We start from the raw sequence: 17,277 nt of genomic DNA, 5'->3' as shown, positions 1-17,277 counted from the left end.
AACGGCAACCCACTCCAGTATCCTTGCCTGGAGAATTCCATGGACGGAAGAACCTGCTGGCTACAGTCCATTGGGTTGCAAAGAGTCGGACATGACTGAGTGACTAACCCTTTCGCCCTTTTGTTCATTTTCCTACCAGCTGATGGTTTCAGTTCAGTTCTCTGCCTTTTCCTATTTTCCCTTGTAGAATGTATTTATTTTCATAGCCTTAACTACCAACTTACTGTAGCTAGTCTCCTTGTCTAAATCTCTAGTGTTGTCCTCTGTTCTGAATCCTGTTTCTGTATTTCCTACTACTTTTGAGACTTTCTTTTTGATTGCCCTACTGGCACTTCAGATAAACATATTTAAAACTGAATTTAGCATCTTTCTCCCACAGTCCCCACATTTTGCTTTCTCTCTTAGGTACCATCCTTATAATCATCTGGGCCAAATCCTTTGAGTCCTATTTGCTGCTGCTTCTCCTCTTGCTCTGTCCCCTATATAGTTTCCAATCCCTGCTGCTCTTTCCTTTTTCTATATTTTGGCAATATATTATTATGAAAAATTTCCAACATATAGAAAAACTGAGTTTTCCAGTGAATACATATATTATAATGATCATTTTGCCATGTTTGCTTTTTCATATAGCTCCCTATGCTCCCTATTCTCTGTTCATGCTTTTTTTTTTCTTTTTAATATCATCCTCTCCTTTCCTCTAACTACCACACATTTGGATTATTCTGGTCTCTTTTTTTCCTACAGTTCTCCTCCAATGTATCTTTTATGCCAGTGGTCTGTAAAATAAATGATGGCGTTCCAACTATTTGGGTACAGGAAGAAAATGTCAGTATCATGCTCTACTATTGTACATACAGATTGGCAGTGGTATTCTACTTCATTCTCTTTGTCAGATTATCATATACCCTCCTCAGTCTTAAAGGAAGAATGAAGCCGACTCCTTTGCTTTTGTCAGGAGCCCTGTAAAGTTTTTCAGTTTACTTGTGTACACTTAAGTGGATTTATAGACCATAGTACATAGTTTTTAATTTACACAAAATTAAAATGTGACTTAAAAGGATTTCTATAAAGACACTGGTGATTAAAGGTAATACAGATATGCAAGCCCAAGGTAACAGTGAGAAAATGGTGGAGCTGACACTTCTCATATACCTCATAAGAGCTCTTTTCAACCGCATGGAGGTGAAATTGGGATAATTGTTTATTTAGTCTTTATCTCCTTTTTAAATGTCTATTTTGTATATGCTTTATTATGTATATGTTAGTAGATTAGTATATCTATGTCTATGAATATATAAGTCTCTTGGAAGTACATGGTCAGATTTTTTTATTGATAAGACTACATGATCAAAAAAGTTTAGCTACATTATCCATTAATCTTTCTAAAATATAACTGCCTTCATAGCTCTCCCTTGCTCAGGTTAATGGCCATTTTAGTTAATGGCTCCCTACTATCAACAGAATAAAGTCTAGACTCCTTGGGAAAGTATTAAAGATTTTTTGTAAATGAACTGTATTCTTTATTTCTTTCTCAAAATGTTTTCATACCATAAATATGACATATTTTTATCTTTGCCACAGGCCCATTTCTTTTTTTTTTTTTTTTGACACTTTTAGTTCTTTTATTTAGCAGTAGCGGCTGTAGATTGATCAGGAAGCTGGTAAGAGTCTTTCATACATACACACACACACATACACACAAGTATGCACTTGGTTGGAACCAAGATGCCCTCATGAATTCTGTATCTCCAGTGGCCTTTGATTCCTGGCGTTGTTAAATCTGCATGTCTTCATCTTCCTTTTCTTTGTTCTTTCTTTTTGTTTTTCTTCCCACTCAATTACTGCTTGGTCAGCCTTCCTCCGTTTTAAATCGGAATGTTTGAGGCATAGATTTGGTTAAGTCCTCCTCGGCAATAACAGAAATTCACTCCAATACGAGTGTCCTGTGCTTCCAACAGCAGTTCTGTCTCAAGGACCTTAACCGGAGGTCTTCTGGAATCTGAGACTGGGCCGCGTGAGCTTTCTGCTGAGTTTGTTTTTCGCTGTCCCAGTTTTCAGCACAATGGGCCTTCCCCTGCACTGGGTTTCTTCGCCTTCCGCTTCTAGCGCGGGAGCTTCGCTGAGTTGGGCTCCTGTTGTGCTTGGCCTCTTCCACGTAGAGGTTGTTTCAGCCAGGTTAAACCCGAGTCATGGCACCATGGCACCAACCTTGTTCCCTGTGTCCACTTGGCTTATATCTGCTTATCCTTTTAAGCTCAAACGTATAATTTTTGTAGCCTCCTCTGTTTTTCTCTTCCAGGTCAGGATTAGGTGTTCTTGCCTCTGTGCACAGCATGTTTCTATTGTAGCACCTATGGCATTGCATTGTTACTAGATACCTATACTCTGTAAGAGCAGTAATTTTGTCTTATCTATTTATCCCTTCAGTTGAGACTTAAATGTTTGGAAGGAAAGGAGGAGGTAAAGAAAGGAAGGAAAAGAAGGAAAGAAGCCACTCTATCCTTCGGGCATCCTTCTTGAAAATAATATTTAATCTCCTTAGGGTTCTGGGGGAAGCAAAAAATAATAATTCTACCTCAGGACTTCCCTGGTGGTCCAGTGGTTAAGACTCCACACTTCCAATGCAGAGGGCAACCATTCAATCCCTGGTGTGGCAGGTGGGGATCCCACATGGCTCATGGCCAGAAAAAGAAAAGAAAAAAATCTATCTTCATTCATTAGTGAGGAGTCAATAGAGAAATAAGACATAGGAAACAAAGATGAGATTAGAATACCATCTGATGAGTGAACATGGCTTTAGCGCCACACCTATATTGGGCTTACTGATATTGCACCCCTACCAGAGGGAGACTTAAGCACTCACTCTCCAGCCTCTGTATTCAGTTGTTTGGCTCCTCCCACAAGGCAGATATGGCAAAAGATCAGATAGCACCCTCTCTGCAGTCAGGCTAGCATCAGAAGCCGCAAGAGGACCCAGAAGGCCCCAAGCCCAACACACTGAATTCATTCTCTAAAGGTCAGCTGTCAAGTAAGACATTCTTTCTTCCTTGGAGAACAAAGTAGAGGGGCTCAGGAAATTGAAAATGATTCTCTGCACAAGTGTGTTGTTCCCCTAAAGCTCTTTGCATTATGGGTGACTGTATGCCTTGGTTCAGAGAAGGCAATGGCACCCCACTCCAGTACTCTTGCCTGGAAAATCCCATGGACGGAGGAGCCTGGTAGGCTGCAGTCCATGGGGTCGCTAAGAGTCAGACACGACTGAGCGACTTCACTTTCACTTTTCACTTTCATGCATTGGAGAAGGAAATGGCAACCCACTCCAGTGTTCTTGCCTGGAGAATCCCAGGGACGGGGGAGCCTGATGGGCTGCTGTCTGTGGGGTCACACAGAGTCGGACACGACTGAAGCGACTTAGCAGCATGCCTTGGGTGGTGAGGGACTAATCCTTCTTATTCCTACTGTCCCAGTATAATTAATAATAGGGTCTCCTTTTACTCTTAAAAGTGGAGAATACATTACATGGTGATCTTAATTGTATCATTCTTAAGATCAGTTGAGTTCAGTTCACTCGCTCAGTCGTGTCCAACTCTTTGAGACCCCGGAACCACAGCACACCAGGCCTCCCTGTCCATCACCAACTCCCGGAGTTTACCCAAACTCATGTCCGTTGAGTCGGTAATGCCATCTAACCATCTCATCCTCTGTCATCCCCTTCTCCTCCTGCCCTCAATCTTTCCCAACATCAGAGTCTTTTCAAATGAGTCAGCTCTTCGCATCCGGTGGTGAAAATATTGGGAGTTTCAGCTTCAACATTAGTCCTTCCAATGAACACCCAGAACTGATTTCCTTTAGGATGAACTGGTTGAATCTCCTTGCAGTCCAAGGAACTCTCAAGAGTCTTCTCCAATACCACAGTTCAAAAGCATCAATTCTTCTGCACTCACAATCATAGACAACTAGCCAATCTGATCACACGGACCACAGCTTGTCTAACTCAGTGAAACTAAGCCATGCTGTGTGGGGCCACCCAAGACGGATGGGTCATGATGGAGAGGTCTGACAGAATGTGGTCCACTGAAGAAGGGAATGGCAAACCACTTCAGTTCTTAAGATAGAGCAACCAAAATTGCACTCAGGGATGTACAAAGTGTTTTAATCCAAGAGGTACTCCCCAACCCCTATTACTGGAGATGCCTTTGCAACATTACCTGTATTTCTCTATGGTGGTGGTTTAGTCATGAAGTTGTGTCTGACTCTTGTGATCCCATGGACTGTAGCTTGCCAAGCTCCTTTGTCCATGGAATTCTCCAGGCAAGAATACTGGAATGGGTTGCCATTTCCTTCTCCAGGGGATCTTCTGGTCCCAGGAATCAAACCTGGGTCTCCTGCATTGCAGTCAGATTCTTTACCAACTGAGCTACATAGTAACCTGTATTTCCCTTTCAGTTCAGTTCAGTCACTCCATTGTGTCCAACTCTTTGCGACCCCATGAATTGCAGCACGCCAGGCCTCCCTGTCCATCACCAACTCCCGGAGTTCACCCAAACTCATGGCCATTGAGTCGGTGATGCCATCCAGCCATCTCATCCTCTGTTGTCCCCTTCTCCTCTGGCCCCCAATCCCTCCCAGCATCAGGGTCTTTTCCAATGAGTCAACTCTTCCCATGAGGTGGCCAAAGTATTGGAGTTTCAGCTTTAGCATCATTCCTTCCAATGAACACCCAGGACTGAACTCCTTCAGAATGGACTGGTTGGATCTCCTTGCAGTCCAAGGGACTCTCAAGAGTCTTCTCCAACACCACAGTTCAAAAGCATCAATTCTTCAGCGCTCAGCTTTCTTCACAGTCCAACTCTCACATCCATACATGACCACTGGAAAAACCATAGCCTTGACTAGATGGACCTTTGTTGGCAAAGTAATGTCTCTGCTTTTGAATATGCTATCTGGGCTGGTCATAACTTTCCTTCCAAGGAGTAAGCGTCTTTAAATTTCATGGCTGCAGTCACCATCTGCAGTGATTTTGGAGCCCCAAAAAACAAAGTCTGCCACTGTTTCCACTATTTCCCCATCTATTTGCCATGAAGTGATGGGACGAGATGCCATGATCTTTGTTTTCTGAATGTTGAGCTTTAAGCCAACTTTTTCACTCTCCTCTTTCACTTTCATCAAGAGGCTTTTTAGTTCCTCTCACTTTCTGCCATAAGGGTGGTGTCATGTGCGTATCTGAGGTTATTGATATTTCTCCCGGCAATCTTGATTCCAGCTTGTGCTTCTTCCAGCCCAGCGTTTCTCATGATGTACTCTGCACAGAAGTTAAATAAGCAGGGTGACAATATACAGCCTTGACGTACTCCTTTTCCTATTTGGAACCAGTCTGTTGTTCCATGTCCAGTTCTAACTGTTGCGTCCTGACCTGCATATAGGTTTCTCAAGAGGCAGGTCAGGTGGTCTGGCATTCCCATCTCTTTCAGAATTTTCCACAGTTTATTGTGATCCACACTGTCAAAGGCTTTGGCATAGTCAATAAAGCAGAAATAGATGTTTTTCTGGAACTCTCTTGCTTTTTCGATGATCCTGCGGATATTGGCAATTTGATCTCTGGTTCCTCTGCCTTTTCTAAAACCAGCTTGAACATCTGGAAGTTCACGGTTCACGTATTGCTGAAGCCTGGCTTGGAGAATTTTGAGCATTACTTTACTAGCGTGTGAGATGAGTGCAATTGTGTGGTAGTTTGAGCATTCTTTGGCATTGCCTTTCTTTGGGATTGGAATGAAAACTGACCTTTTCCAGTCCTCTGGCCACTGCCGAGTTTTCCAAATTTGCTGGCATATTGAGTGCAGCACTTTCACAGCATCATCTTCCAGGATTTGAAATAGCTCAACTGGAATTCCATCACCTCCACTAGCTTTGTTCGTAGTGATGCTTTCTAAGGCCCATTTGACTTCACATTCCAGGATGTCTGGCTCTAGGTGAGTGATCACACTGTCGTGATTATCTTCGTGATGAAGATCTTTTTTATACAGTTCTTCTGTGTATTCTTGCCACCTCTTAATATCTTCTGCTTCTGTGAGATCCATACCATTTCTGTCCTTTATCGAGCCTATCTTTGCATGAAATGTTCCCTTGGTATCGCTGATTTTCTTGAAGAGATCTCTAGTCTTTCCCATTCTGTTGTTTTCCTCTATTTCTTTGCATTGATCACTGAGGAAGGCTTTCTTATCTCTCTTTGCTATTCTTTGGAACTCTGCATTCAGATGCTTATATCTTTCCTTTTCTCCTTTACTTTTCACTTCTCTTCTTTCACAGCTATTTGTAAGGCCTCCCCAGACAGCCATTTTGCATTTTTGCATTTCTGTTTCCCTTTGGGGACCCCAAAATTTGGAACCTGGAGCCTGTTTGTTTTATGCCCAGCTGGTTGTTACCACATTTGCCATATACTTGGTCTCTTCTCTGAACAGGGGAGAAATAGCCCCACAATCGGCTATTTGCAGAATAGACTATATCTAACTTACATTGTAGTCTCCATAGTACCTTGCACAGAGTAGATGCTAGTAAAGGGGATAGTAATAACAGTATGTTAAATGTAAGTTTTTATAGTTTAAGATATTGTTTACCTTCTGCTGAACATTTAAGATCTAGAAAAACTTTATAGTTCCTAAAACTTGCCCTTTTCCCCCCAGTCTTCTGCTATTCATAACCTGTGTTTTTACACCATATCTGATGCTTTAATGAGTGTACATGTTTGTCTTCCACTCAAAATAATTAATGTGTTAATTAAATGGTCATCTTAAAAATTCAACATCAGGAATCCATTTTACTTTCAACTCACTCTACTTTTCTCTTATGATGAAAGAAAGATTAAATTTTTTACTAAAGACATTTTTATAAAATGTGTTCATGTTGATACCTTTATAGAGAATGGTAAAAGAAAATTATCAGTTGAATAGAGCTCCACAATGAGAAAACAATTATAATTTATATATTTAAATAAGAAAATTGCTATTTAGAGAAGAGGAATGATAAGTTCATGGGCCTTAGAACTAATCAGTGGCTTTATATGCCAGAAATAGTTTTGCTTTTTGAGTCAACTTTTGGCACGGGGAAGGTGCTTTAGCTTTTAAAATAGGAAAATATGGTTAGGTCTTTCCTATTTTCTCTTCCAGAGTTCTCAAACTGCTTTTTTTTTTTTTTTTTTTACAACTGAGTTTCCAAAACAAGAAGGCTATTTCTCAAGGACTCCACAATTTACTCTTTAATACCCCAGTATGCTGAACTTTGTCCTCTACCTTTCTCGTGAAACTGCTTTTCGTAATGTTACCCATAACCACCGGCCTGATTGCCAGATTTAGTGGACTCTTTTTAGCCCCTATCTCCAGTCCTGACAGCTTTATAAAGCATTTGCTCGTGTTGACCACGCTGTCCTCGTCTGTCTTCTTTGACTCCATTCCCCCTATTCTTACTTACTCCGCTCCTTAAATTGTTAATGCTCCTAAGCTTCTATTCTTCATCTTTTCTATTCACAACTTACCTCAGTAATTTTGTCTACTGCCGTAGCTTTAATTGCAGTGCCTCCCAGATCTTTTATCTTCCTCTGTTTCTCTTCTGAGGACAGGACCAGGTTCATATTTCCAAGAAATTATTAGGTATCTCTACAAGGATGTTGCATAGTCCCTCAAATGCAACACCTTCCAAACTGAGTTAAATCTTTTGTATACCTGCACTTCCTGCTGTCACCAACTGACCTTACATCCTCCCAGTTCTGTGAGCCTGAAACTGGTTATCGTCCTCAACTTTTCCTCACCCTATCTTCATTGCAGCAAGTATCAAGTCCTATCAATTCTGACTTTAAAAAAAACTGCCATCTCTTAAGTGTCCAGTGCTGCTCATCATTTTTTTTTTTTCTTATCTGTCTCCTGTGCTGTCTCAGTCACTTCAGTCGTGTCCAACTCTTTGCCAACCCATGGACTGTAGCCTGACAGGCTCCTCTCTCCATGCGATTCTCCAGGCAAGAATACTGGAGTGGGTTGCCATTTCCTCCTCCAGATATCTGTCTCCTAAGTGCCTCTAAATCCAAATTAACACTTCTTTCCTCTTCTCACAGCTGTTTCCATAGGTATCCAATAAATATTTTATAATGTATCATATTTATGCTTAAACAGCCATTAACCTGGATATCATCTTGACCTCCTCCCCTCCCACAATCTTCGTGTTAGTCATTAATTTCTGTTGCTTCAACTTGTTTGTCTCTATTATCCATTCTATTTATCTCTATATCCATTCTTTCTATATTTCTATATTCCCACTACCAGTGCCTTAGCACCAGCCTTCATAATTTCTTATCTAGGCTATTAATGATTTTCTTATTTGCCTGCCTTTATTTTCACTCCACTCCATCTATTTCATCCTTTATTACTGTTACCCATAACTTCCCCAAATGTAATTTAATCATGTCACAGTCCAATTTAATCAGTTTCATCATCATCATCAAAATAAAGGCCAAACTCCTTAACCCAGCATTCCAGAAATGTGTTTTGGTTCCTATTATAAGACAAGCCCCCTGGCATATGTACCTCACTCTAGTCCTATCAAATTTTTGTAATTACTGAAAATGCCAGCCATTTTTAATCCCTCAGTGCTCCTTCATCAGTGAAATGGCCTCCCTCTCACCAATCCCAACTCATTCTTTAAGACTGCTCAAATACACCGTCTTCTAGAATACTTTTCTGATACTTGTTTTACCAAGCAATTGGTGGTGGTTCTCAGCTCTCCCTCAAAAGCATGTTTGTTTCATTATTATGCTTCCCTGATAGCTCAGACATTAAGAGTCTGCTTGCAATGCAGGAGACCCAGGTTCGATTCCTAGGTTGGGAAGATCCCCTGGAGAAGGAAATGGAAACCCAGTCCAGTATTCTTGCCTGGAAAATCCCATGGATGGGGAAGCCTGGCAGGCTGTAGTCCATGGAGTTGCAGAGTTGGACACAACTGAGCCACTAATGCCGTCACACTTTATATTTCGCTATATCGTTTCTCTCTTCTGTCTTCACTTTTCGACTGTGAACTCCTTGATGTCAAGAACTGTGTTTCTAATTTTTATTTTTGCATAAGGAAGGAGAGGGGAGGAAGAGGAGGAAGAAAGGGAAAAAAAGGAAAGAAAAGGGGGAGAAATTCAGTAAATGAATTGACTCACTGGATAGTGTATAAAATTGCTAGGTATTTTAGTCTAGGTTTTATTACCTTTAGTTTAATAGGGCAAGTAATAATCACTTCTTTAACTGCATGAATCTACCCTGCAAAAACCTGTCTGATGTTATCACATGTGAGGGTTTAAAGTGATTCCTAAGAGTAATCCAGAAGATAAATTACCGATTTGTTTACTCGCCTAAAGAAAAGACTGTACTTTATCTGTTAGTTGCTTCTTTAAGTGCTAACTAAAATGCTGACTCAACTTCCACATTAACACTGCAATATATTTGTTGATCTTTTTTCTTATTAGGCATTAATACATCCTTCTTAGTGAATTTTTTAGGGAGCAAATGGAATATTTCAACTATCTCTATAGTTGCTTGATTCAGTTCAGTTCAGTCCCTCAGTCGTGTCCGACTCTGCGACCCCATGGACTGCAGCACACCAGGCTTTCCTGTCCATCACCAACTCCCGGAGCTTACTCAAACTCATGTCCATTGAGTCCGTGTTGCCATCCAACCATCTCATCCTCTGTCGTCCCCTTCTGCCTTCAATCTTTCCCAGCATCAGTCTTTTCAAATGAGTCAGTTCTTTGCATCAGGTGGCCAAAGTGTTGGAGTTTCAGCTTCAGCATCAGTCCTTCCAATGAATATTCAGGACTGATTTCCTTAGGATGGACTGGTTGGATCTTATTGCCGTCCAAAGGACTCTCAAGAGTCTTCTCCAACACCACAGTTCAAAAGCATCAGTTCTTCAGCACTCAGCTTTCTTTATAGTCCAACTCTCACATCCATACATGACAACTGGAAAAACCATAGCTTTGACTAGACAGACCTTTGTTGGCAAAGTAATGTCTCTGCTATTTAATGCTAATCCCTTGAATTTATAGTTGCTTAAATTCTCCAAAATTCTCACAGAGCATAAATCCAGATGTGGTACCATTGTAGAATTCATCCTTATATAGCACAATTGAGTTCTCATGCTATTTCAAGAAAATTTCTATTAAAGAAAATTCTTTCTCTCTCATAGGAAATTCTCCATGATATTGCTTTGGTAATATTATTATATAGAGCATTTTTCACAGTTTCATTGTTCATACAATCCAATAAATACTTTTATTCATGTAGCAGTTGCTTGGTGTTGACTTGAAGAAAAACACACAACATGAAGGAGAGTTGTGAGCTTTGTTATTTAGGGTCTAACTAAGGACCATGCCCCAGGAAACAGGCACTCAGTAACTCCGAGGATCTGTTCCAAGAGCTAGGAGAGGAGCCAGGATGTATATGAATATTTTGGTTAGGAAATCTATGTAGTCAAGCATACATTTTAGTAAAAGATTACTGCTAATCACAAAGAACAGATAGATATCTCAAGTTAATGGTCTTAGTATTTTCCTGTGTATGGGAAGAAAAGTCACTGGGGTCATTGAAATTCTTCCTTCAATAATCTAATTATCGAAGACCCGTTTATCCAAAGCACAGAGCACCTCATCCTGTTTTATTTTTTCATCCCGAATTGCTTTCAGGATGCACTGGGTTGCAACTTAACCCTTGTAGAACTGGGTGATGAGTGATGCTCTTTGTTCTTTTTTCTGTTCACATGAGTCATAAAATATTGTACTTATTGATGATTGTTTGCCTTGTAGCTGTGGAGGATCAAAGTGAACTGAAGTATATCCCAGTTCTCAGTTGTTTTGATCTGTTTTCACATAGTAGTTACTTTTCAGCTATTCTCATCTTTTCCATCTCAGACATTTCAACCAGATTTTTTCAAAGGAAAACCGCAAAAGCTCACCAGACTTCAAAACTACCAGTTAATATTATATACATAGGCAGAGCACTATGTATATAGGAGAAAAAGGGGTGGAGATGATTCAGAGCTTTTCATTAAGAAGCTGGTCATCTATTCTCTTCTTTTTTCCTGAATGTGGAATAATACTTTTTATTAGAGCGTAACGGTTTGTACTTTTTATCAGGTTCAATGGGATTTTTTCTTACAAAGTGGATACATTGTACTGCAGCTTAATGATATGAAATTAATAAGTTCTTTGATATTTTCTAAGCCTGTTTGCTGCCTAGCCTGTGTCATTTGTATATGTATGTATATGTGTCTGTGTTTCAGTATAGCAGAAACACAGTCTACAAGAAATGGAAAATCAAAGAGTGGTCATCATGGAGTACAACTGTAGATTTTTAAAAAAAACTTCCTTCTTGCTGAGCACCTGTGTATAATTGATAGCAATAAAAACCACCTGCTAGGAACACTCCTGCCAACTTAAACCATGTCTGACTAATAAAAAGATTCCTCAGCAGCCTTACCTTGGAAAACAGACAGAGTGGGAGGGAAAGAGGATTGATTCTAAGGGTCAATTTATGTTAAAAAGACCAGAATTTTTTTCTTTTTTAGCTATCAGAAATTCAACTACCTTTAATTTTTCTGATTATATTTTATTGGTCACTTTACTTGCAATAGTACATAATAATTATATGTAAGATATTTCCTTGTGACCATTCACAAATAGAGATTCTACACAAGGCACTGCGTAGTTTTCCTTCAGACACTTAGATCTTGTTATTTCAAGAGAAAGTAGGTATTTTCTTAGATTTGAAGCAAATCTAAATTACCCACTTGAAATGGTTTAAATCCAAGACTGGACTTTCCTGTGGAGAGAAGTAGGTTAGAATGTGATAACAGAAATAATCGACAATTCCTTTGCATCATAGTGAAAAAATTAACAAGCAGCTGCTGCTTGTTACTGACTTGCAGGCTGTGTCTCACATCAGTGCTATAAAGCTATTTAAATGAAATAACTATACCAGGTGATTTTTTAAATACCTAGCATTTTTATGACTCATGATTCAAATAACACCTTCGAGTTTAATGTTGTCTTTTGTTCTCTGTTTCTGATTACTTGCTGAGACATTTACTAGTTATTGAAGAAGCCACTCGAGTCAAACTGTGTTTGTATTTTGAAAGTGAGTTCTTACCTTATCGTCTCCCAGATATCAGTGTAATGAAATAAACGACAGGAATTCACTTGGTAAATTCTTTTCTTGTTGGTTTTGAAACTGGCATTTCACTCAATTCTTTTTTTTTTTTTAATTTGCAGAACTTCCTTACGGCTGGGAGAAAATAGAGGACCCTCAATATGGGACATACTATGTTGAGTAAGTTTGTATCTCAGTTTATGCTTTCCCAAAATGTTTCCCTTTCATTGCACAATTTTAGGGAGTGAATGAAGTACCTTACACTTCTGCAATCCCGCTTCCAGGTTTTGCCACCAGGGGAATGAGAAGGTAGGGACAGTGGGCATTTACTTCACTGATTCTGTGCTCCCTAGAAGTTGGCTTTGAAGTAAATATAGAGAGCCAAGGGTAAGTTGCTCAGATGACTAATAGCTGGAGATGTCATCAGTACTACTGAGGCCTCTAGAAAGAGAAGGAGTGGATAGAAAGCGAAAGGTGAACTAGTAAGGTCGCTTTCAACACCACACCTGCATGATTCTGAAGGCAGTGAAAGCACTTGAAGGGCATTGTATCATAGCGATCCAAAGTTTTGAAGTACATGATTACAACTGTTCTCTTTTTTAAGGAGTTAATCAAGGAAAACTTAGTTTTCTTTTTAGAGGTGAAAGTTGCTTCTGACACAGCTGTTATAGTTAAATTTAAACATAAATCTGTGTTGGAATAGAGGATCAAACACCTGCCTATGTTAGCCAGAGAAATTAGGATAACATCAACTTCTGATTTTTCTTTCCCTTTTCTTCATTTATCTAATTGCTACATTGTTATGATCATTGAGATTGCTTTCTTTCCAGATGATATAGATAGAATTTTGATCTCAGTCATCTACTACCAGGCAAATAATTACATCAGAGAGGTTACTGTTAACTTGGGAACTAGGAGTCTGCACTATCTGCCAAGGTAGTGAAGGCAAAATATTATTACCTGGAAAAATGGTGAACATGAACATCTTCTATTTTTATGATTGCTAATTAGTTTTTCATCATTTTCTGGCATAAATGAATGCCACTTCCCTAAAGTGAGTAACTGAATCCTGTTATAATGCTAGTTCTTATACTAGTGTGTAGGATGTTACTTGAGTCACTGTACTTAGAGAGATTTTTGGAATGATTTCTTAAAGTCTAACTTATACTCTAAGAAAAATAACTCAGTTTGACCCTTAGATCTGTAACTTAACAGCTCCACTGAAAGGTTATGTTAATTTTATTTCATATCTTTCCAATACTATGATGTGAGAAGTATATAGCAGCTCTTTTGTTACTTTTTTCTAAAGTATATTTAGTTAAAAGAAAAAAAATAACCATTTTTCAAATCAAAGGAATATTTGAAGGCTAGCTGAAAAGAATTTGTGGTAAATTTCCCCCTAATAGTTAGTCTGTTCAAATTGGGCTTCCATCAACTATTATTTGCCATTAACACTGCTGAACATTTCTGAGATAATGATTCTCATTCTCTTAGTATCCATTCCAACAAATGTGAATGCATGGTCAAGAGGTGAAATTCATTTGCCTGTTATAAAATCTTGCGCTAAATGATCTGGTTCTCATTAAACAAGGATGTACTAATATTGAAGCAACTTCAGGGCAGTCCTGAAGTGACCTGCTCCCAGCTGTCATGGAGGCATGTGAAACAGCCTGATTAGAAGCAGCAGCAATGGCACCGATGTGATTTTGTATGATAGTTCCCAGACGAGCTCATTCTACTGGAGGGTAATTTATTAGATTAAGAAAGAGCAGGCTGTACTCAAGATGCACATTAGTATGGAATCAGCCGAGTTCTGAAGTGTGGCTTGATTCCCAGATTAGTTAGGCTTTGAATCTCAACTATAGTAATCTGCAGTGAGTTTACTGATGGAGATAAAAAGCTGTTACTTGAATGGCTACTCTCTGGCTCTCTCAGTTTGTCAAACCAGATGGCGCAATGATTGCTCTTGGCAAGAGCCTTATAGTAGTAACACCAACTGCAATGGCAGGTTTTTGGGGTTTTTTTTTATTTTAGAAAATGAGATTCTGAAATGGATTAATTTATTTTTGGAAATAAAATTGTTCCCAAAATTTAATGGCAGGCCTTCCATAAGAATGCACATATCTTTAGAAATGTTGTCTTAATGTATTCTTTAATTGCCTTCCTACAGTTTGGTGACACAGTGAAAATATACATCTGCTTTTCATATCTTAACTTTTCATGAAGGATAATGATTTTGTTTGTGGAAATGAATTCTTAAAATTCATACATTTACACAAAATTTTAATAGAGATGAAATTTCAAATTATAAATTATCTGTTTAAATCAGGCTTGTTTGCTACTCTTGTTTACTTTTTCTGATAATCTATTATGTTCTCTTCTCTTCCCATAACTAGTTTTACAGAAAACAAAATTTGTTACATGTTAATAATACTATGGGTATAAGTAACTAAAGGAAAAGGAGAGTGTTTTTACTATTTTGTTTTTTGGTTGGCATTTTAATCTAGGTCGTCTAAGGTGACAGATGCAATTACTCTTTTTTCTAAAATCTTACACTCTTTTGTCAAAGACTTTTCAGGAAAGGGATTACTCATTTGCATTCTTCTACTCTCTTCTCCCACACATTACAAAGAGTATAAATATAAATTACTCCTTTTTATGTATTAATGCCTGGGCGGCAAAGTGAGTCATTCTAACTGATGACGTTCAAGTAAGCCAAGGTTCTTTCTAAACAGGTTTATTCTTTTCGAAATGTCAGTTTCTAGTTTTGTTTTTTCAAGAATATGTAAATTATCAGTATATAATAAATAACTTTAAAAACGGTACCTAACTTAACACCGAAGATTTTCATTCTCATGGAAGGTTAAACAGTTAACTCAGTTGATAAGGTCCTTTCTCATAGTAAGAAGCAGAAGCATACTTGAATTTTAGTGAAATCAGAACCCAAAGAATGTCACGTAGAGCTTGCCATATTTGGAGCTCTGAAACTGAATACCTTCATCTGTTGCAGGGTTGCTAATGCACTAGAAGCCTGAAAGGCATAGAGAGGCATACTCGGAAGCGAGGGTACCTTGCTGTAAGGGTTTTTTTTTCTCCCTGTTGACCCCTCCTCCATCCCCATTAATGGTCACAAGTGGCAAAGAAAATATCCAAGTTGTATGACTATTTGTGTATAGATTTTGTAATATTCAGCTTATCTAAAGACAGTCTTAATCTGAAATTCTCATGATTTAATGTTTAATTATTGATATTTAGTAATGTCACTTCTTGTTAAAATGGTTTCTGCTGGAAAATGAATTTCAATTGGCTGAAATGTGTTTGTAGTGTAGAAGTATTAGATATAATTCCCCCTTGTTTCTGTGTTAGACCCATTTGCAGTCTTAAACATCTTTCGTATAGTAGTTGCATTCTTAATCCACCACAGTTAACTGGCTTGCCAGGATAACCAATGCTCAGTTCTTCTGTGAAACACGCTTTCACCGTAGTGTATTGAATACCATCATCTAATGGCCTGCCTCTCGTCTCCCCATACTTTCCTGATTTCTACCACAGGCTTGTATGCTTTCAAAGAGTTAGTTATGATTGTTCCTAAATTGTCAAAAAGAGTTGAACGTATAATTATGTAATTAGTTATTATATAATTTTGAAGCTTAACTGTAAAAGAGTTGGTCTGTGATAACAGTTTGATAAAAGCAAGTCACTTTGCTTTTTTTTGATGTAAATTGATGTGGGTGAGTCAGTTGGAAAAATAATAGTAAAATTCTAGAAGACATCTGTACTCAGATTTCTTCAAAAGTGTCTTCACAGCTGCTTCACTTCAGAGAAACTTAAAACCTTCCTACTATTAACTGCCTTTAAAAAAAAAAAACTTAACTGATTAATTGCCAATAGTTCTAGCTATATCATATATGAGGGCTTCATTTATAGTTTTGAAAACTGTTGTTAGCAATATTAGAAACGATTATAGAGAAGCTGTATGAAACATTTCAGCAACTTTGACTTCTAGGCGTCTTCTGTGGGTCATTCTTTAGCTGTTGAAAAGCTCTTCCTCCATGACTTGTCAGCATCTCTGGGTTCCATAGCGTAAGGATACATGTTTGTCCCTTAACGTGTGATGATGGAATGATACGAGAGTCTATTTTAAAATATGTAACTCTTTCACATTAAACTGAAATGCATATTTGTCTACATTTTACAGTCACCTTAACCAGAAAACCCAGTTTGAAAATCCAGTGGAGGAAGCCAAAAGGAAAAAGCAGTTAGGACAGGCTGATACTGGGTCTTCAAAACCAGGTAGAACTTTTACCTCTATCTTCTAAGAATAACTTGTGACATTTATATGCTGAAATAATAAAAGTGAGTTTGAACTTTGAAAATCAACAGAGACTGTCTAATTTTTGTCACTGTAAAGATATGAATAATCTTAATAAAACATCTGGCCATTTTGAAAATGTTGAGGTTTTTTTTCTCTTGCTGCTTATATAGAAAGTGTGAAATTGTTGGGAGAAGGGATTGAATAACTTTGTTATGGGTGCAAGGTTTTAATTTGTAAATTGGATTGTTTTCTAGTGTTTAAGGCCAAGTCAGTATTAGATCTTTGATTTATTATGAGCTTCTCCCAAGTTGATTGCTTAGATTTAATAACATCAGTGACCATTCAGGATTCTTTATTAACTGATATGAACAAATACTAAGCAAATCCACTATTATTGTTTGCCTATATCATTGATTCTCAACTGGGATAGTAGGGTATTAGTAATATCATTTGATATTTGAGGAACATTTTTAAAATGCATAGGTCCTGAGATTTTGATGAGCCTAGCCATGTGTATTTTGTAAAAGATGTCCAGGATGTTCCATCCTACTCATCCCTCATTGCCTCCCCCTTCTCTGTCATTAATAAGATGTTTATCATCATAATCTAGTAGATTCTTCCCTCAGTTGCTGATGAAACAGTTTTTTTTTTTTTATAGCCCCTCTTCAAAAACATAGTCCCTTCCCTTAAGTTTTACATTTGATTTAGCAAATATTTTTAGATTAATAAATATTTTGGAGCACCTTCTGTATGTGTAGTGCTTTCCTTGGTACCTGGTATTAAAAAATGATT

General features: G+C 38.3%; 1 protein-coding gene across 6 annotated transcripts in view; it reads left to right on the top strand.

Annotated features, from left to right (window-relative positions):
• Positions 1 to 17,277, top strand: part of MAGI3 (membrane associated guanylate kinase, WW and PDZ domain containing 3) — a 259,208-nt gene that overhangs the window by 186,521 nt on the left and 55,410 nt on the right. For all 6 annotated transcript variants that reach the window (XM_027536101.1, XM_027536100.1, XM_027536102.1 and 3 more), the window contains 2 exons: positions 12,293 to 12,350; positions 16,369 to 16,463. In XM_027536101.1, coding sequence (XP_027391902.1) covers positions 12,293 to 12,350; positions 16,369 to 16,463 — 153 coding nt within the window. The remainder of the gene's footprint in view (positions 1 to 12,292; positions 12,351 to 16,368; positions 16,464 to 17,277) is intronic.

Source organism: Bos indicus x Bos taurus, chromosome 3, assembly GCF_003369695.1.
Source record: "Bos indicus x Bos taurus breed Angus x Brahman F1 hybrid chromosome 3, Bos_hybrid_MaternalHap_v2.0, whole genome shotgun sequence".
NCBI classification, from domain to species: Eukaryota; Metazoa; Chordata; class Mammalia; order Artiodactyla; family Bovidae; genus Bos; species Bos indicus x Bos taurus.
This window is presented reverse-complemented; position numbering and strand designations above follow the sequence as displayed.